Here is a 22,766-nt window from a genome sequence, read left to right on the forward strand (position 1 = left end):
TCATAATTTAAAAAATCAAAAAACTCCGTTGGTTAATTTGAACCCAGATTCGTGTTCACGATGTTCGAGTTAGTGCAGAGACCAATTTTCAGAAAACTGAGAGCATAATTAACCGAGATTGTTTGAAATGATCAAATGCAAAATTTTTGCAAAAAAAATTAAACTCTTCCGTTGGGCCTGAAATTGAGTTTCTAGTTGAATTTTCCGGTGCAGAATTCATCCCAGCCACCAGTTTAATAATAATTCGACTTCAATTAAAATCGTGGTTCATTTTAGAATTTCAAAAAATATTTTTCGAGTTTACGGGTTCATCATTTCAAAACGGTTCAAGATCTAGATTTGCAGTTTGCACCATTCGATTCCTTGCGAGTTTTTTTAGCCGCAACAGATGTGTTTTGGGCCGCAGTTTTTAAAAGTAGCATCATACAAAAAAAAACAGGAATTTTCTAATCTACAAACTACTTCAAGCTGACGACGTCTTTAAAAAAAAAATTAATAAACCTTGATCGAAGCACATCTGTTGCACACTCTGGAGCTATTAAACGAATTAAATTCTTGATTTTGTTATTAATCGCGCCATAATTAACTTTAAATATTCCTTATCACGTCCGACTTTTCCCATTTATTTCGTCTAAATACGGCGCCAGAACCTATCAGAACAACTCTATTTATAAAATTCGCTCTAACTGCATTCACGTCGCTGAAAGCAATCTCCACTCACTCATTAATTAGCCAGTTCATAAACATGTCAACATTTTGCATCTGCTTTCATCGTTTTGCATACAAACTACAGTTTGAATTAATTACTGCGTGCACTAGCGCACGCTCACCCAAAACAATAACAAAATAAAAGCCACACCATTAATTAGTCTATTCTCTCCCTAGCAACCAACGCCAACCTTACATTCACTCCAGCGCGCATTTTTTTCCAATCTAACTGTACAACTTTCAGAAAACGTCCTTTTCAGTACTGTAAAATCCACATTTACTTTCTCCAACCGGTCGATCTGACCTCCACTGCACTAAAAATGGCTCGCAGATAACCATCGCTGATAAAATCTTGCACGACTTGGAGGCGGCGGACAAAAACAAAACAGTTATGTGAAATGCAGTGGATTTTGACAACGATTTGGTTTGGTGCTAGGTTTGACCGTTCTTGGCCCACATGACGCCCCCGCACGTTCAGCTCGTTCCGCGAAATGTCATAAATCAGGTTGTCTACAATGGAAGAAAGTGTGCCTAGTAATGCACTCGGCTGTCACTGGAGCCATTATCCGTCACAGTATGGTCATGTAAATGCACGATTGTGAACTGTGAAGGCTCGTTGTGTAAGCGACAGGAGGAGTTCTGGGTTATGCAGCTTGTAATAATGTAAAATGTCATGTCGGCTTTTAAATAGCGATGCAATGGAGGCAGGAAGATAAAAATTGAGAAAAGAGATTATAGCTGTAGAACATCGAGTTCGTAACGATACACCGTTCTAAAAAAAAACTTATGAAATGTCTGAAGTATTAAAGGATTTTAATGTTTACTTTGACAATATGGATAAGATAATTAAATATTGTAACAGACAGTTAAAAAACCGAGCCTAACTTCAACAATCCATAAAATCCTTTAAGCTATAGAGTCCACTAATGACTTAGATTTACACAATTTTATTTATCGACGTTCATGTGTAGCGAAAAGATCAATGCGCGATAAAAGCCAAATTTAATGATGTATTAAATGACAAAAACCAACTTTATCATCTCTTTTAAAAACTTGAAAATATTTCATCGCAATGAACAATGATCATTTAAATATCAAATACTTCGTAGATATTTGCACAAAAAAGCTTCACTTAACAGAGAAAAAATGTAACGATTCATAATTTTTTATAAACACTCTGTATATTAAAATTTGGTTTAATTGATGTCACAACAAAGTGCGTACCTCTGTTTATCCCTCCATAAAATGTTGCTACGCAGATCTTAAAAATAACGTTATTACGATTTTTGTTGCTAAAAGAAATCAAGAAAATTAAAAATAAATCATGGCAACGTCGCATCGGAATTTGAAAAATAAACTATGGTTATAAATTGGATGAGGCTAATGTGAATATGTAAAAATATGTAGATTGTTCAGTTTAATTTCACTGTATGCTACTAAAGAACTGTACAACTTTCTCAGCCTGTATATAAGACGTTACTTTTAGTTTTTATGTTTTTCAAATGGGACATCCTGTATTTTAAATATAAAAAAATTATGTCGGGTTATCGGGTTTGTTGGGTTTTATCTCAACAATATTTGCGAAAAACTGAGATAAGCTATAAAATACAGAATGTCCCACTTACTTCTTTTATACAAAAATTTAACTGTGTTGGAACCTCTGTTAAATGAAATAACTGTATAAATATTTGAAACCAAATTTGAATCAGTTTTGGTATTTTTTGAAATATTATTTCACTATGTTATGCCCACGTGACAACAAGTGACATTAAAAATTATAAAGATCTAGTAGGTATATACAAAAAACATTACTTTATTTCAAAAATCGAAGGCCAACTGAAAGCAACCAGGTACATAGGATGAACAAAAAAATGTCCGGCCTTAACATTTCCTAGCTATTCAACTGAAAGGAAATATAATTTATATGGAAGTATATAGACGGATGTACAAAGATTTGAGAGAAGAGAGATTGAAATATAAGGATTAGATGGATATAGACAGTTATGGAATGATGTAGACGAATACCGAAGAAATAATAGACGGATATAGCAGAATATTAGAGGATACAGATATAGAAAAGTATAGACGGATAGAGAGATATAGATGGACATCGTCGGATAGGAAAGGATATTGACGGATACAGAAGGATTTGGAAGGATACAAATCGAAATAGAAGAATATAGACCAAAATATAAGAATATAGATGGCTTCAGAAAGATATAGAAGCATATAGACGGATATAGATGTTTACGGAAGGATACAAAATAATATATTGAAGAATATAGAAGCTGAGATTCGTGATCTTAAGAAAATTTCCGATAAAATAGACGTTTCTTCCGACTGACATAGAAGAATATTGGAGAATGTAAAACGAAATGGAAGGATATAGAAAAGTATAGACGTATATAGACAGATGTAGATGAATATAGTCGGATATGGACCGACATTGAAGGATTTGGACGGATACAGATCGAAAAAGAAGCATATATACCAAAATATAAGAAAATAGATGGCTTTAGATGGCTATGGAAAGGTATAGAAGCATATAGAAGTAGAGATCATGTCCTAAGAAAATTTCCGATAAAATAGACATCTCTTCTGACTGATATAGAAAGATATCGGAGGATCTAGATGTGTACAGAAGAATATTGGAGAATATAAACCAAAATAGAGGGATATAGGGAAGTACAGACGTATATAGAAGGATTTGGAAGGACGCTGATCAAAATAGAGGGATATAGACCAAAATATACGAATATAGATGGCTATGGAAAGATATAGAAAGCAGAGTTTCGTGATCCTAACAAAACTTCCGATAAAATAGACGACTCTTCGGAAAAGTATAGAAGGATGTAGACGGATATAGAAAGATATAGACGGATACAGAAGAATATTGGAGAATATAAACCGAAATCGAATGATACAGAAGAAAATGGACGGATATAGATGGCCATGGAAAAAAATACACGAATAAAGAAGGATGTAGAAGCAGAGATTCGTGATCCTAAGGAAATTTCCGATAAAATGCATGTCTCCTCGGAACAATATGGAAGGACATAGATGGATATATGTAGAAGGATGTAGAAAGATATTAACGGATATCTAAAAATATTCGAGAATACAAACGGAAATAGAAGGATATAAAAGGATTTGGAAGGATACAGATCGAAATAGAAGCATATAGACCAAAATATAAGAATCCACATGGCTTTAGATGACTATGGAAAGATATAGAAACATATAGATGGATATGGAAAGATACAGACGAATATAGAAAGATATAGAAGCAGAAATTCGTGATTCTAAGAAAATTTCCGACAAAATAGACGTCTTTTCTGACTGATATAGAAGAATGTAGATTAATATAGAAGGATGTAGACGGATATAGAAAGATATAGGCGGGTATCGGAGGATCTAGAAGTGTACGGAATAGAAAGATATAGAAAAGTATAGACGTGTATAGACAGATGTAGATGAAAATGGTAGGATATCGAAGGACATGGACGGATATAGAAGGATTTGAAAGGATACAAATCGAGACAGAAGCATATAGGCCAAAATATACAAATATAGATGGCTTTGGATGGCTGTGGAAAGATATAGAAGCATATAGATTGATATGGAAGGATATAAACGAATATAGAAGGATATAGAAGCAGAAATTCGTGGTCCTTAGAAAATTTCCTATAAAACAGACGTCTCTTTGGACTGGTATAGATGGATATAGAAGGATGTAGACGGATATAGAAACATATAGACGGATATCGGGGAATATAGACGAATACAGAAGAATATTGGTGAATATAAACTGAAATAGAAGAATATGGACGGCTACCGATGGATATGGGAGGGTATAGACGAATATAGAAGGATATAGAAACAGAGATTCGTGATTCTAAGGAAATTTCCGATGAAATAGATGTCTCCTCGGAACAATATAGAAGGACATAGATGGATATAGAAGGATGTAGAAAGATATTAACGGATATCGGACGATATAGTCGGATACAGAAAAATATTGGAGAATACAAACGGAAATACAAAGATATAGACGGATATAGAAGGATTTGGAAGGATACAGATCGAAATAGAAACATAATGTAGACGAATATAGAAAGATATAGAAGCAGAGATTCATGATCCTTAGAAAATTTCCGATAAAATAGACGTCTTTTCTGACTAATATAGAAGAATATAGATGAATATAGAAGGATGTAGGCGGATATAGAAGAATATAGATGAATATAGAAGGATGTAGGCGGATATAGAAGAATATAGATGAATATAGAAGGATGTAGGCGGATACAGAAAGATATAGACGGATATCGGAGGATCTAGACGTGTACAGAAGGACATTGGAGAATATAAATCGAAATAGTAAGATATAGAAAAGTATATAGACAAATGCAGATGAAAATAGTAGGATATCGAAAGACATGGACGGATATAGAAGGATTTGGAAGGATACAGATCGAAACAGAAGCATATAGATGGATATGAAAGGATATAAACGAATATAGAAGGATATAGAAGCAGAGATTCGTGGTCCTTTGAAAATTTCCGATAAAACAGACGTCTCTTTGGACAGGTATAGATGGATATAGAAGGATGTAGACGGATATAGAAAGATATAGACGGATATCGGAGGATATAGACCGATACAGAAGAATATTGGAAAATATTGAAAGATATAGACGGATATCGGGGGATATAGACGGATACAAAAGAGTATTGGTGAATATAAACTGAAATAGAAGGATATGGACGGCTACAGATGGATATGGAAGGGTATAGACGCATATAGTAGGATATAGAAGCAGAGGTTCGTGATCCTAAGGAAATTTCCGATGAAATAGATGTCTCCTCGGAATAATATAGAAGGGCACAGATGGATATAGAAGGATGTAGAAAGATATTAACGGATATCGGATGATATAGTCGGATACAGAAAAATATTGGAGAATACAAACGGAAATACAAAGATATAGGCGGATATAGAAGGATTTGGAAGGATGCAGATCGAAATAGAAGGATAATATAGACGAATATAGAAAGATATAGAAGCAGAGATTCATCATCCTAAGAAAATTTCCGATAAAATAGACGTCTTTTCTGACTGATATAGAAGAATGTAGATGAATATAGAAGGATGTAGATTGTAGACGGATATAGAAAGATATAGACGGATATCGGAGGATCTAGACATGTACAGAAGAACATTGGAAAATATAAATGGAAATAGAAAGATATCGAAAAGTATAGACGTGTATAGACAGATGTAGATAAATATAGTAGAATATCGAAGGACATGGACGGATATAGAAGGATTGGGAAGGATACAGATCTACACAGAAGCATGTAGACCAAAATATACAAATATAGATGGCTTTGGATGGCTGTAGAAAAATATAGAAGCATATAGATGGATATGGAAGGATATAAACGAATATAATATAGAAGCAGAGATTCGTGGTCCTTGGAAATTTCCGATAAAACGAACGTCTTTTCGGACTAGTATAGATGGATATAGAAGGATGTAGACGGAGATAGACGGATGTAAACGGATATAGAAAGATATAGACGGATATCGGAAGATATAGACCGATACAGAAAAATATTGGAAAATATTGAAAGATGTAGACGGATATCAGGGGATATAGACGGATACAGAAGAATATTGGTGAATATAAACTGAAATAGAAGGATGCAGAAGGATATCGACGGCTACAGATGGATATGGAAGGATACAAAGGAATACAGAAGGATATAGAAGTAGAGATTCGTGATACTAAGAAAATTTTCGATGAAATAGACGTCTCCTCGGACTAATATAGAAGTATATAGATGGGTATAGACGGATGTAGAAAGATATTGAAGGATATCGGACGATATAGACGGATACAGAAAAATATTGGAGAATACAAACCGAAATAGAAGGATACGCGTCCATACCCTTCTATTTCGGTTTGCATTCTCCAAATCTTTCTATATCCGTCGATATAGAAGGATTTGGAAGGATAGAGATCGAAATAGAAGCAAATAGACGGATATTATACAAGCAAAGATTCGTGATCCTAAGAAAATTTCCGATAAAATAGACGTCTCCTCGGACCAATACAGAAAGATGGATGGATATAGAAGGATGTAGAAAGATATAAATGAAGTCGATACAAGTCGAAATATAAGTGTATAGACGAATGAAGAAATATATAGATGGATATAGCAGGGCATAGACGAATATGGAAGGGCACAAACGAATATACAGGGTACAGAAGGGTATAGACTGACGTCGAAGGGTAGAGACGGATTTAGAAGGATATAGACGGATATGGAAATAAATAGACGGATATAGAAGCGGAGATTCGTGATCCTAAGAAAATTTCCGTTAAATTAGACGTCTTTCCGGACTGATATAGAAGGATATAGGATGATATAAACGGATACAGAAAAATATAGAAAAGTTAAGGACATATATAGAAGGAGAATGATATAAGGTGCAATTCGATAAAACTTGTTAAATTTAAAGTGCGTTAAATTGCAAATTTCCTATAGTAACGAGTTAAATTCGTAAATCTGATTGGCTGTTTATTTTTGATCTGAGATATATATGAATTTAGAAGGATTTCGACGGATATGGGAAGACATAGAACGTCAAATATACAAGCTGTCCCGTTTCAGAATTGTATAGTGTATTTTATATTTTTTTAACGCGACATCCTGTATATTTTTACAGATTTAGATTCTTTAGTAAACAAACAAACGCAAAGGTTTTTCGGTTGACGGTTTTCAGTTTTTTTATTTAAAATTCTCAACTCCGCCATATTTAAAGATGGAGGTCTGAAAATTTGTACAACAGTTTCTAGTCATCTTGCCTCGACAAAAAAGTGTTTTAACGTATTTCTACATGGTGATTAAATTTGCAAATTGTTGTTTTTTTTTAATGGGACATCCTGTATTTTAGAACATTTTCGAACACTCTTATTTAGACGTTTGTTAGATTGTGTCAAGGAATTCGGTGGTAAATGTGTAACTGTCAAACACACTGTATATATGGGGCGAAAAAAAGTATATACAGGGTGAGTCACTTCAATAACTCCGTGATTATTAGAAATAGAAAAAAGTCCAAAACCAAAGTTATACAGTTCTTTGAAGATCATGTAGTAAAATTATTTTCAACTATACAGAGTGTTCTGTTTTTAAGGCGTAACACACAACTTAGTTACATAAACATACATATTCTGATTGAACTCTTCTTAGGATTTATAATCACAGGGTTCACAAAAAATCGCAATAGATTTTAATATACAGAGTGCTTATAGAAAATAAATTATAACAATTTTATACATTTTATTTAAATTACGTCATAAATACTTCGAAGTGAATCACAAATATTTTTAGGAAAAAGTGCAGTGTTGGTGGATCTTTTTCTTATCAAAACAGACATACTTTGAACACACCAACTACTTAGTTTCGATTGGTACAGGAGGTGGGTTTATAACAAAAAACGACTTTTATTTTTATTTTCATAAAATGAAAGTATCATCTGTGTGATATATGGAATCTTAGTGGTGCTAACTATGCAAGTGTACGAGCTTGAAGACTATCCAGAATCGCAAAATCATCTCTATCCTTTCACCTTATCGCCTCTTCTATTCCAGTTGTACTTTTATATTCACACACACGTGACCAGAATCCCACGAACGAACGCGACTCGAAAGTTCAACATTTCAGGTTAAAATTCAGTAAAGTCACGCCAACGCACCAAGATTACTAGATTAACCGCTTTAAATTCAAACAAAATAAGTAAGGTAAAGTATTGTGCAGCGTTTGTGGTATACTGCTTAACTCGTCTCGTCACCTGTGTGTAAACTGAAAAAACGAACTGTACACGCGCCGGGATAGAGTCTCAGTGCAATTAGTCATACAAGAACTAAACAAGTTAGGAAAAAACTAAAAAAAATTATAGAGAGGAAAAACTAGTGATATCAAGCAGACCTCAACCTTGACAGTATCTTTATGTGCAAATAGCTGAGCATCTCACTATCATCGGCCAGAGCATACCTCGATAATAACGGGCACAATCAGCTGATTATCGGTGATGCGAGTAACCACAGTCTCTGTGAAGGTACTCTTGGTGATGGTCTCAGTGACACGGCCTGGCCCCGTGGGGGCGGGCGGCAATTCGATCGGATCTGGCTTCTTAATCGTAACGGTAACGGCATTTACTGAGTCGGGATTGTTTTGTGATTGATTTGTTTTGGAAGCTTTGAGGAAATGGGCTGGGATCATGGCTTGGAAATCCTCGTTCGTGATTGGCTTCGGCAGTACCTGTGCGTCGTCTCCGTCGAGAGACGTCGTCGGCGTCGCTTTATTGTGATTGGGGGCGGCAGTTTTAGGGGGCGGCGGCGACTGGCCTGGAACGGGACCCGTCTCGTTGGGGGGCGTCGAGTTCGATATGCGCCGAGGCGCCGGTTTTGGCACTTCGCTCGTTTTCGGGGAGACGATGCCGTTTGTCTTCGGCAACTCTCGGGGCGACTCGGAAGGCGACTCAGTGTACGTCTGAAAAAGTAAAACGACCAATGAGAAAATTTCCCTCTTTATTATACCACGGCCTGGGTGCTTGAAAGTGCGTAATTGGAATTAGTAGTGTTAAGTAATGTTTGAACAACACGCAATCACACTAAAAATATTGACTTAAGTGTGTTTCTACGCACAATAACATTTTTTTTATGAAACCGTGTTTGGATTCTCATTTACATAATCTCAGTGTAGACCACGACCGTAAAATGTGTCAAGCAATCGAATTTTTGCATTTTAAAACATAAACAAGTTCTCCCGCCCTACGTCATCCCTCGCAAATTACGTCACACTACAAACATATTGCTCAAACCAGTTCTTGTTTCTGGTGACATCACCGGACTTGAACTTTGTGTTTTGGTACATCGCAAATATATTTTTTTCTAAATCGAACCGTTTCTAAACATATATATAAACAAACGCAATAGTGTCAAGGTGCTACTTGTTTATTTAAGTAGGCTGTGAATGAATTTTTGTAAACCGAAATGACCTTGAATTCAACAAGCACACCTCATGTAAGAACAGGACTGTAGCATGCACAACATTTGCAATTGTAATTTATTTAAACGTCGTGATTAGAATACGGAAATATTTGCTCTGGACCGTTACAGTTTTCTTATCTTTCTCTAGCAGCAATTCTGTGGGAATTGCTTGTCTTGGTCGAAAGGTCAGACCGCCAATTTGCGTTTCTCTCATCAGTTGAGGTGAAACTAGTTTTTCGTTATATTATTTTTTTAATAGGATAGTCAGTGATGCACAGTTGAGCATTTATCGCAAGTAATACAACGACTAAAAAAATCATTTCAAGTTGACGCACTTTCACATTAGGAAAAAAATGTAACAGACACACTTCAATAAATTATGCCACAACGGAAAACAATTTCCTGGGAGTCTCTCACCAAAGAGATGGTAAATATTAATAATTCATATTGCAAGCACCAATTATACGGACATCACTTAACATAGCAATTTGCCACTAATTCATGTTCGTACGTCAGTTGATAAATTTGTCATAGCTAAGACATCTAATTGCACATAATCTATGTAATGATGTTTACCATTAAAAATATGGTAATGCGGTTATTACTACATTTACATAAACGCAAAAGCAATTCACGTTAACTGTTTAATTAAATTTTTAAGGAAAAATATGTCACACGACCGCAAAAAAGTGCATTCCGAGTCGGTCAAGTCTGAGGATCTTGACGCCGACACGGTTTCAGTTAGATTTTTAAGAAAGTACTTATGTAAAATCGGTAGTATGTTAAAAGTTCCGGATTTTGTAAGAAATTGCACAAATCTGGGCACAATGAAACTCCGGAAACCACGTACAGGATGTCTCGGGTCATATAAAATTAGCTCCTCGGATTTCTTCCATGCATTAACTTCTTTGAGACATCCTGTATAATCAACTTTATAAAATATGGGTCGGTGCATTGTGTGAACCCACAAGTGTATTGTAAGATGACGTCAACTATTTTAAGGTCAATTGTACAACGGTTTTTTTTCTCTAAAATTCGAAGGTAAAAAAATAAAGGCGGATTAATAAACCACACGTATAGAAGCATATTATTTCCTATAATTTACAGAGAACTGTAATTAACGGAACGTATCGCTTATTTTGAACGTGAAATGCATGTTTTAAGTTACAGGAAAGTTTTATTCGACTTTTTTTGTAAAAAAAAAAATAAATACAAAAAATTCACTGTTCGAAACTCAATACGGGGACACTAAATTTTTACCCTGAAGTACAATAAAACATCCAATTTCTTACATAAATTATAATTAAATTAAATTTATTAAACAATAGATAAAAAGTATGCTACTGGGTGTTTCTAGTGAGTTTTGTCAACTTTTTAGCAACAAGAAAAATTACAAAAAAAGGGCGACCAAAAATACGAAAAAGCCGACAAAACAATTCCACGTTAAAAAAGGGTAACTACACAAAAAGGGGTCAAAAGAACGGCCCCCAAAATGCGAATAAAAAGTGAGTCAGAAAAGTGACAAAGAAAAATATAAAAGAGGTCCATAAAAACGACAAAAACTCCACATAAAACGCGACTACAAAGTGACAAAAAAGCGACAAAAAGATTACAAAATACGCAATAATAAAAAAAGACAATAGAAAAGCAAAATTAGAGTAGGTTTTTTTATAAAAATGCGACTAAGAAAAAGGAATAAAAAAATGTGATAAAAAAGGTAAAAAAAGCGAACAAGGTACAAAAACACAGGATAAAAAATTTTACAAAGAAGGTGACCACCACAAAAAGTGACCAAAAAATCTACAAAACCGAGAAAAAGGATAAAAAGACAAAATGCCGGGCAAAAAACGCTACAAAACAATTCCACAACAAGTGTGAAGAAAAGGCCAACTAATTTTTCTTTATTATATATTTATTTAGTAAAAAAAGGCGATTAAAAAAAGAATCAAAAAAGGTCCAAAAAATCAGACCAAAAAATAACAAAAAAGAGCGATTAAAAAGGTTAAAAATCCGACAAAAGACAATTAAAAAAAGGACAAAAACTTCACAAAAAAGGTCTCAGAAAAAATGAAAAATGGGATGCAAAAAAGGTCAAATTTCGAAGAGGAGACTACAAAAAAAAAATGGGAAGAAACCTAAAAAGGATAGAATGGCCACAAAAAATGCAAAAAGGACAAAAGGCACACAAAAAAAGGCGTCAAAGATTGACAAAAAAAATTACAAAAAACAATTACACAACTATTGCGAAAAAAAAGGTGATTAGAAAAAAGTGGCAAAAAAATACAGTAAAAGTGTAAAAAATACCAAAAAAATTTCAATAAACGATAAAAAAAAGACCGATTTTAGCAAATGGGATACCCTCTATGAAAAAAAGGGCGGGTGGGCGGGGCTAATACTTGTTAAGAGAAGACTGATTTTGGCAAATGAGATACCCTCGAAGAAAAGAGAGGGTGGGTGGGTGGGACTTGCACTTGCTAAGAGAAGACTGATTTTTTTGGTAAATGAGATACCCGCGAAGAAAAGAGAGGGTGGGTGGGCGGAGCTAGTTCTTGCTAAGAGAAGACTGATTTTGGCAAATGAGATCCTCTCGAAGAAAAGAGAGGGTGGGTGGGCGGGCCTTGCACTTGCTAAGAGAAGACTGATTTTGGTAAATAAGATACCCTCGAAGAAAAGAGAGGGCGGGTGGGCGGGGCTAGTATATGCTAAAATAAAACCGATTTTGGCCAATGACATTTTTGATTATTTTTAGTAAAAAAAAAGCGATTAAAATAGGAACCAAAAAATGACCAGGGAAATAAGATTCTCGATAAGAATAAAAGGCTACATTAAAAATGACAAAAAGAGCGATTAAAAGGTTAAAAAATACCAACAAAAGAATGAAAAAAATAACAAAAAGTTGACAAAAAAAAATGAAAAATGGGATACAAAAACAGGTCACAAACCGTGAAGGGGACCACAAAAAGATGATTTACAAGACAAGACGTCAAAAAAAGACGAAAAAATCCAGTAAACGCAAAAAATGGCGACTGTAAAAAAAACATTAAAAAGCAAAAAAACAAAACGGCCGGAAAAAATACACAAAAGACAAAAGTTACAGAAAAAAAAGCGTCGAAGCAGGATAAAAAACTTACAGAAAACAATTCCACAACAATTGCGGAAAAAAGGTGACTAGAAAAAAGTGGCTAAAAAATACATATGTACAATAAAAGTGCAAAAAATACCAAAAAATGACAAAAAAGACGACTGCAAAAATTATAAAAAAAAACTGAAAAAAGCGATGAAACAGTTACAAAAAATTAAAAAATAAGGCACTGAAAAAAAGACAAAAAGTCTACAAACACAAGCGTCAAAGAAACAAATATGAGGGGAAACGAGAGAAAACAAGTCCACAATAATGCGAAAGACAGTCACTTCAAAAAAATACGACAAAAATTGGGCTGAAAAAACGAAGCAACCCCAGAAAAAAAAAAGAGAGGACTACAAAAAATATATATACAAACAAAAAAAAAACGAGACAAATGATTAAAAAAAAAGAGAGGACTACAAAAAATATATATACAAACAAAAAAAACGAGACAAACGATTAAAAATTGCGAAAACCACGACAAAAAGTGGTTAAAAGGGGGTCAAACACGCGACAAAAAAATACGTGTTAAAGGAAAGAAGTGAACAAAAGCGGCACAAACATGTCAAAAAAATCCAAGAAAATAAGCTTCCAAAGAAGACCACTACAAAAAATGACAAAGAAGACGACAAAAAAAGGCAAATAAATGCAACAAAACGTCACAAAAAAGGAAATAAAACAAGTATGGAAATGTGTGCTATTTTGGGAAATTTAAATAATGAATAAATCATAAAATTTGACTCTGCTTTTGTTTTTTGATGACCGCTCAAATAAATTAATAAAATGAAGATGTCAGGACTTAAGTAGTTTACTGTATTCCGAAAATTTCGAAAAAATTGGTAAAAGATTAAATCGGATTCATAAACCACAGAAATATATGCCTTTTTTTCTTAATGTACACAGCATTCTTTGAACAACATGAAACTCAAAAACGTGATTGTAATTTCTCGTAAAGAAATAAGTATTTTGCAGTTAAGCTCCGCCCCTTGGTTCACGGCGAATAAAAAAAATCATCACAATTGAGATAGGGCGGGTGGGCGGGCTTACATTTTGTCTTTTCGTTTTAATATGTGTAGACTTCCTTTCACAACATGAAACTTAAAACATTTAAAATGGAAAATTTGTATGAGGAAACATCGATTCAGCAATTTCTTGTTGTGAAAAGATGGCTATGTATATTACGAAAGAGAAAGGCAAAATATTAGCCCCGCCCACCCACCCTATCTCGATTCTCATGAATTCTTTTTATTCGTCGTAAGCCGAGGGGCGGAGCTCAATTGTAAAATTCTCATTTTTCTACGAGAAATTACCATTTTAAACATGTTTTAGGTTTCTAAGAATAAGAAAATGTTCACAATCGGAATGGGGTGGGTATATATTTTGCCTTTTTTTTTTCTTAATGTACTTAGTATTCTGTGGGCAACACGATACTCAAAGATTGATTCTAATTTCTTGAAAAAAAAATAAGTATTTTGCAATTAAGCTCCGCCCCCTTGGTTCACGGCGAATAAAAAAAATCATCACAATTGAGACAGGGTGGGTGGGCGGGCTTACATTTTGCTTTTTGTTTTAATATGTATAGACTACTTTTCACAACAAACTTAAAATATGTTTAAAATGGAAATTTTGTATAAGGAAATATCGATTTTGCAATTTCTTGTTATGAAAAGATGGCTATATATATTAAGAAAAAAAAGTCAAAATATAAACCCCGCCCACCCACCCTACCTCGATTCTGATGAACTTTTTTTTATTTGTCGTAAGCCAAGGGGCGGAGCTTAATTAAAATATCTTTATTTTTCTACGAGAAATGACCATTTTAAACATGTTTTAACTTTCTGGGAATAAAAAGATCTTCACAACTGAGATGGGTGGGTGGGCGGGGTATATATTTTGTCATTTTTTTTAATAATATATGTAGTATTCTTTGGAACAACACGATACTCAAAGACGTGATTTTAATTTCTCGTAAAGAAATAAGTATTTTCCAGTTAAGCTCCGCCCTCTTGGTTCGCGGCGAATAAAAAAAATCATCACAATTGAGATAGGGCGGGTGGGCGGGCTTAGATTTTGTCTTTTCGTTTTAATATGTGTAGACTTCTTTTCACAACATGAAACTTAAAACATTTAAAATGGAAAATTTGCATAAGGAAATATCGATTTTGCAATTTCTTGTTGTGAAAAGATGGCTATGTATATTAAGAAGGAGAAAGGCAAAATATAAGCCCCGCCCACCCACCCTACTTCGATTCTGATGATTTTTTTTTTTTATTTGTGGTAAGCCGAGGGGCGGAGCTTAATTGCAAAATCCTTATTTTTCTACAAGAAATGACCATTTTAAACATGTTTTAAGTTTCTGAGAATAAAAAAATCTTCACAATCGAGATGGGGTGGGTGGGCGGGGTATATATTTTGCCGTTTTTTTAAATAATATATGTAGTATTCTTTGAACAACGCGATACTCAAAAACGTGATTTTAACGTAAAGAAATAATTTAATTTCCCCCACTGTACATTATTTCATAAAATTTAAACGGCATTTACTCTACGAATTTTTTTAAATTGTTTACCATTTTTTACCGAGAAGTAAATAAGTACGCTAACTTGTCCCCAAGTATTGAACACAAAATCATTAAACTCTTATCTAGTTATTTCACCGATAACAATAACGTGATTCATTCCACGCGTTCGCAAGATAACAGCATTGATATTTAGGACAGCCAACGGTGTACACCTGAACATTTGTTGCAAATGCGAAATAAGAAAAAAACGTCACCTATTAACCGAAAAATGCAACGCAAAGTGCATACACAAAAAATATGTTCCGATGACTTTAAGACTTTTTGCTCCCATGATTGCTCCTTAGACACAAATTATACAAACCGTAAACGAAACGATTCACGCAATTCTGAAATAACGACAAACTAATCACTCAGTAAGTTTAAAATGCAATTATTGATAGCCGTGACTACATACAGCATGTTTTAAAAATTACACACACAAAAAAATTCAACACAACAGTGTACGTTGTCTAAAAACGCACTAACGACCAACACGCTGTCGTGAGTCAGGCATATTTAACCAGTGAGCGTTCCGGTGATGTTCTCTCAAAGAGTTCTTTGTCTGGTTAACCTCTTCCATGACAAGGAAATAAAGGAATGCAATTAATGCAGCAACACTGCGACGTTGTACATTGTTTTTTTCCTATTTACTCACTTATTATTGGATGATGAATCATCGGAATAAAATATTAAAAAAAATCAAGCACCCAGGAAAAAAAATACGCTGCACATGTATACATTTCCACCGTTTCCAAAATGATCAAACTACAATTACCTTCTTGTCGGCCTCCAGCGACCTCCTGTAGCCCGTGTATCCCGGCCTGTTCGCCATGTAACTATTCGCCGAGTACAGCCCTGTATACGGTTTGGGCAGGCCGAACACCTTCGGCGACTGCTGCGGCCCCGGCGACGGCTCCGGCTCGCCGCTCCTCGCCGGCACGTCCCTCTCCACCGTCAGCCTGACGAACCTCTCCAGCCCCGTCAGCATACCGACGGCCTGGTCGTGCGTCGCCCCCGTCAAATCCACTCCGTTGATCGACACAACCCTGTCCCCCACGCACAGTTTGCCGTCCTTGTGCGCGACGCCGCCCTCCGTGATCCGCGACACGTAGACGGCGTCCGAGTCGGCCTTGAAGGGCTGCGAGCCCTTGCCGCCGGCGATGCTGAAGCCCAAGCCGCGCGAGTCGCGGATCAGCGTGGTGTGGAGCTGCGCCCTCGACGGCGCTTCCTCGGGCGGCGGCGGCGGCGGCGGCTCGAGCGGCTTCGGCCGCGCCGCCACGAACTTGGTGACTTCGCGCGACACCTCGAGCACGAGGCTGGGGCCCGACTGCTTCAGGACCTCGACGGCGTCGTAGTGGCTCACGTCGACCACCGACACGCCGTTCACGCTCACCACCTTGTCGCCGACGCGGAGGCCGGCGAGGTCCGCCGGCCCGCTCTCGGTCACGCGCGATATGAAGATGCCCTCGTCGTCTCCTTTGAAGGGGGTCGAGCCGCGGCCCCCCGCGATGGACAGGCCGAGGCCCGTGTGGCTACGCTCTATGTGAATCTCGTGCTTCTCTTCGCGGAGCTCGACGGCTGCGTCGGACTCGCCTGCTGCAAGAAAAGTCAACTGGGTCAGAGCGGGCGGGTGTGGGCGGGGGTGGGCCGGGGCTGGGGGCGCGAGAGATCGCGAGAAGGTTGGATTGTGTTAACGGTAGATTAATCAACACCCTGTAGAATTTTACTTCTCTACATACATTTTTTGAAATTTTTATAATATATTTTATGTTCATCAAAAAATTCTAAAATTACTCATTATAAGTTTCAAATCTCGATATTTCGGCTTTTTCTATTTCAATTTTTCTATAATTCGCAATTTCAATAATCACCAGGACGAAATCTATATCCCAGAATTTTTTAAGAGTTTTTTCAAAAGCAAGAATTTTGACAAATTTTCGAACTAACTACATTTTCTTGAAAATTTCGACCTCCAGAAATTAGTTTCGGGCTCATTTCATTGATAGATCCCATAATTTTTCCTGAAAATCCCACTGAAATTTTGCAAATCATTTTTTAATAATCTTCAATTTTTGTTTTTTTTTTTTGCAACTTTTTCAAAAGCAAAATTTTTCAATACTATCCCAATAATTAATGTTCTTATACATTTTGACTTTCAGAAGTTAGTTTCGGAGTCACTTGTTCGATAGCTCCCACAATTTTTCCAGAATCGCCCACTGAATTATTGCAATTTTTGGATTAAAAAAAAAATATTTTTTTTCAAACAGAATACTCTTAAATTTTACATCGGTACTTAAACACACTATGTTTTTGGAATAAGCACGACATTATTTATGTTACAAAATTTTTTGGGAATTTTCTAGCAACCTTTTCAAAAGCCAAATTTTTCAATATGAAAATTCCGGATTTTTGGATTTCAAAAAAATATTTTCACAACAAATATTTTTAAATCTTGCACCGGGAGCATAAACACGTTATATTTTAGGAATCAGCACGACAAAATCTATATATGGATTCTTTTGGAAACTTTTTCAAAACCAAAATTTTTCTCTTATGAGAATTTTAGTCGATTAAAAAAATTTTGAAAATATTATTTGGAATTGTATATTGGAAACGAAACTATTTACTCTAATGTCTTCTCAGAATACCAATAAAATTACTTCTGGAACCCGTAAAAAACAGAAAAATTAAAATCGTAATCAAATTTTAACAAGTAGCAGTTTTCGAATTTTTTTTTTAATTTTTCTTTTAAATTATATATGTTGGAAAGTAGCAATATTTGATTTAATGCCACGTCAAAATAACATTAAATTTAGTTCGGGAATTCATAAATAACAGAAAAATTAAAATCGTAATCAAAATTTAACCACAAGTTGCTTTTTTGAAAAATGTTGCAAACATTTTTTTCAATTATATATATAGTATAGAAATAGTAATATTTTTTTTCATGTTCAGTCAAAGTAAGATTAAAATCACTGATCCATTTCGTGAACAACATAAAAATTAAAACATGATCACATTTTAACCACTTTTGAAAATTTTGAAAATATTATTTTGAATTATTAGAAAAGAATATATTAATGTCCTCTCAGAACAAATTTACTTCTCTAACCCGTAAATAAGAGAAACATTAAAATCGTAATCAAATTTTAACAAGTAGCATTTAAAAAAAAAATTTAGTTCTTTTTTTTTTTAATTACATATATTGAAAAGTAGTAATGCGGGATTTAATGTGACCTAAAAATAACATTAAATTTACTTCTGGACTATTAGGTAAACAGTGAAATTAAAAGAAGCTTAATCAACTTTTAACCACGGTTTGAATTTTTGCAAAATTTTTGAAAATACTATTTTGACTTCTTTACATAAGTATTAGAAATCCATATCGTCACCCTAATATTTCCTCAAAAAAACATTAATTTTACTTCTGGAAATTACAGAAAAATAAACCATCATCAAGCTCTTACCACAAGTTCATTTTTCGAAAATTTTGAAAAAGTTATTTTGAATTATATATCGAAGGTAGTAATATTTTCTTTGATGTTAAGTTAAAGTAACATTTAATTAATTTCTGGATTTCGTAAACAACAGAAACATCAAAATGCTATTATTCACGTTACAAATTTTTCGATAATTTTGAAAATATTATTTTGGAATATATATCGGAAAGTGAAATATTTACTCTCAAGTCATCTTACAATAACAAAAATTCACTTTCCGAATTCGTGAATAATAGAAAAATTAAAATCGTAATAAAATTTTAACCACCAGTTGCATTTTCACAAATTTTGGAAACACGTATATTTTTTAAATAATATACTAGACACCAAAATAATTACTCTAACATTTTCTCTAAATAACAATAAATTTTCTTCTGGAATTTGTAAATAACAGGAAAAATAAGTGTGATCGAGCTCTGACCACAATTTGTACTTTTCGAAAATTTTGAAAAACATATTTTAAATTATATATTGAAAGTTACAATATTTTCTTTGATGTTAAGTCCAAGTAACATTAAATTTACTTCTGAACTTCGTAAACAACAGAAAAATGAAGTATAATCAAGCTCTGACCTCAAGTTCATTTTTCGAAAATTTTGAAAAAATGATTTTGAATTATATATCGAAGGCAGTAATATTTTCTTTGATGTCAAGTCAAAGTAACATTTAATTTATTTCTAGATTTCGTAAACAACAGAAACACCAACATCCTATTCACGTTACAAATTTTTCGAAAATTTTTAAAATATCATTTCGGATTATATATCGGAAAGTGAAATATTTACTCTCAAGTTTTCTTAGAATAACAAAAATTCACTTCTGGAATTCGTGAATAATACAAAAAATAAAATCGTTATAAAATTTTAATCACTAGTTGCATTTTTCACAAATTTTGAAAACACGTATATTTTTAAAATAATATACGAGACACCAAAATAGTTACTCTAACATTTTCTCTAAATAACAATAAATTTTCTTCTGGAATTTGTAAATAACAGGAAAAATAAGTGTGATCGAGCTCTGACCACAATTTGTACTTTTCGAAAATTTTGAAAAACATATTTTAAATTATATATTGAAAGTTACAATATTTTCTTTGATGTTAAGTCCAAGTAACATTAAATTTACTTCTGAACTTCGTAAACAACAGAAAAATGAAGTATAATCAAGCTCTGACCTCAAGTTCATTTTTCGAAAATTTTGAAAAAATGATTTTGAATTATATATCGAAGGCAGTAATATTTTCTTTGATGTCAAGTCAAAGTAACATTTAATTTATTTCTAGATTTCGTAAACAACAGAAACACCAACATCCTATTCACGTTACAAATTTTTCGAAAATTTTTAAAATATCATTTCGGATTATATATCGGAAAGTGAAATATTTACTCTCAAGTTTTCTTAGAATAACAAAAATTCACTTCTGGAATTCGTGAATAATAGAAAAACTAAAATCGGAATAAAATTTTAACCACTAGTTGCATTTTTCACAAATTTTGGAAACACGTATATTTTTTAAATAACATACTAAACACCAAAATAGTTACTCTAACATTTTCTCTAAATAACAATAAATTTTCTTGTAGAATTTGTAAATAACAGGAAAATTAAGTGTGATCGAGCTCTGACCACAAGTTGTACTTTTCGAAAATTTTTAAAAACATATTTTAAATTATATATTGAAAGTTACAATATTTTCTTTGATGTTAAGTCCAAGTAAAATTAAATTTACTTCTGGACTTCGTAGACAACAGAAAAATTAAGTATAATTAAGCTCTGACCACAACTTAATTTTTCGAAAATTTTGAAAACATTATTTTGAATTATATATCGAAGGTAGTAATATTTTATTTGATGTTAAGTCAAAGTAACATTTAATTTATTTCTAGATTTCGTAAACAACAGAAACATCAAAATCCTATTCACGTTACAAAATTTTCGAAAATTTTAAAAATATCATTTCGGATTATATATCGGAAAGTGAAATATTTACTCTCAAGTTTTCTTAGAATAACAAAACTTTACTTCCGGAATTCATAAATAATAGAAAAATTAAAATCGTAATAAAATTTTAACCACCAGTTGCATTTTCACAAATTTTGGAAACACGTATATTTTTTAAATAATATACTAGACACCAAAATAATTACTCTAACATTTTCTCTAAATAACAATAAATTTTCTTCTGGAATTTGTAAATAACAGGAAAATTAAGTGTGATCGACTTCTGACCAAAAGTTGTACTTTTCGAAAATTTTCAAACAAATATTTTAAATTATATATTGAAAATTACAATATTTTCTTTGATGTTAAGTCCAAGTAATATTAAATTTACTTCTGAACTTCGTAAACAACAGAAAAATTAAGCATAATTAAGCTCTGATCACAAGTTCATTTTTCGAAAATTTTGAAAAAATTATTTTGAATTATATATCGAAGGTAGTAATATTTTCTTTGATGTTAAGTCAAAGTAACATTTAATTTATTTCTAGATTTCGTAAACAACAGAAACATCAAAATCCTATTCACGTTACAAATTTTTCGAAAATTTTGAAAATACTATTTTGGATTATACATCGGAAAGTGAAATATTCACTTCTGAAGTCTTCTTAGAATAACAAAAATTCACTTCCCTAATTCGTGAATAATAGAAAACTTAAAATCGGAATAAAATTTTAACCACTAGTTGCATTTTCACAAATTTTAGAAACACGTATATTTTTTAAACAATATACTAGACACCAAAATAGTTACTCGTAACATTTTCTCTAAATAACAATAAATTTTCTTCTGGAATTTGTAAATAACAGGCAAATTTTGAAAAAAAAATATTTTAAATTATATATTGAAAGTTACAATATTTTCTTTGATGTTACGTCCAAGTAACATTAAATTTACGTCGGAACTTCGTAAACAACAGAAAAATTAAGTATAATCAAGCTCTGACCACAAGTTCATTTTTCGAAAATTTTGAAAAAATTATTTTGAATTATATATCGAAGGTAGTAATATTTTCTTTGATGTTAGGTTAAACTAACATTTAATTTATTTCTGGATTTCGTAAACAAGAGAAACATGAAAATCCCATTCACGTTACAAATTTTTCGATAATTTTGAAAATATTATTTTGGATTATATATCGGAAAGTGAAATATTTGCTCTCAAGCCTTCTTAGAATAACAAAAATTCACTTCTCGAATTCGTAAATAATAGAAAAATTAACATCGGAATAAAACTTTAACCACTAGTTGCATTTTTCACAAATTTTGCAAACACGTATATTTTTTAAATAATATACTAGACACCAAAATAGTTACTCTAACATTTTCTCTAAATAACAATAAATTTTCTTCTGGAATATGTGAATAAGAGAAAAATTAACTGTGATCAAGTTGCATTTTTCGAAAATTTTGAAAAAAATATTTTAAATTTAATATTGAAAGTAGCAATATTTTCTTTGATGTTAAGTCCAAGTAACATGAAACTTACTTCTGGAGTTCGTCAACAACGGAAAAATTAAAATCGTGATCACGTTCTAACCACAAATTGCATTTTCCGAAAATTCTGAAAACACGATTTTGCATAATTTATAAATTAGAAAGTAATGTATTTATTTACTTTAAAAGTTTCTCAAAATAAAATTACTTCTGGAATTCGTAAACAACAACAAAATAAAAACGTAATCAAGTTCTAACCACAATTTAAATATCAACAACGTAAAACGTGCAAACCAATTTAATTATCGTTCGCTTGAAGAAAGTCGCGAATGACGTGTTCCATCATTTTACTAAGGTGGGTCTGAAAGGTTAAAAACG

General features: G+C 33.3%; 1 protein-coding gene across 9 annotated transcripts in view; it reads right to left on the bottom strand.

The window, feature by feature from the left end:
* The window catches only part of LOC135129552 (protein lap4-like), an 89,497-nt gene that overhangs the window by 31,538 nt on the left and 35,193 nt on the right, over positions 1-22,766 (bottom strand). For 7 of the 9 annotated variants that reach the window (XM_064056723.1, XM_064056724.1, XM_064056725.1 and 4 more), the window contains 2 exons: positions 16,227-17,047; positions 8,770-9,267 (listed from right to left, as the gene is read on the bottom strand). In XM_064056723.1, the coding sequence (XP_063912793.1) occupies positions 8,770-9,267; positions 16,227-17,047 (1,319 nt within the window). The remainder of the gene's footprint in view (positions 1-8,769; positions 9,268-16,226; positions 17,048-22,766) is intronic. The other 2 variants (XM_064056721.1, XM_064056727.1) reach the window with 2 other exon arrangements.

This window comes from Zophobas morio, unplaced genomic scaffold (genome assembly GCF_036711695.1).
Source record: "Zophobas morio isolate AGI-343-1 ecotype UQ-CSIRO unplaced genomic scaffold, CSIRO_AGI_Zmor_V1 ptg000016l, whole genome shotgun sequence".
NCBI lineage: Eukaryota > Metazoa > Arthropoda > Insecta > Coleoptera > Tenebrionidae > Zophobas > Zophobas morio.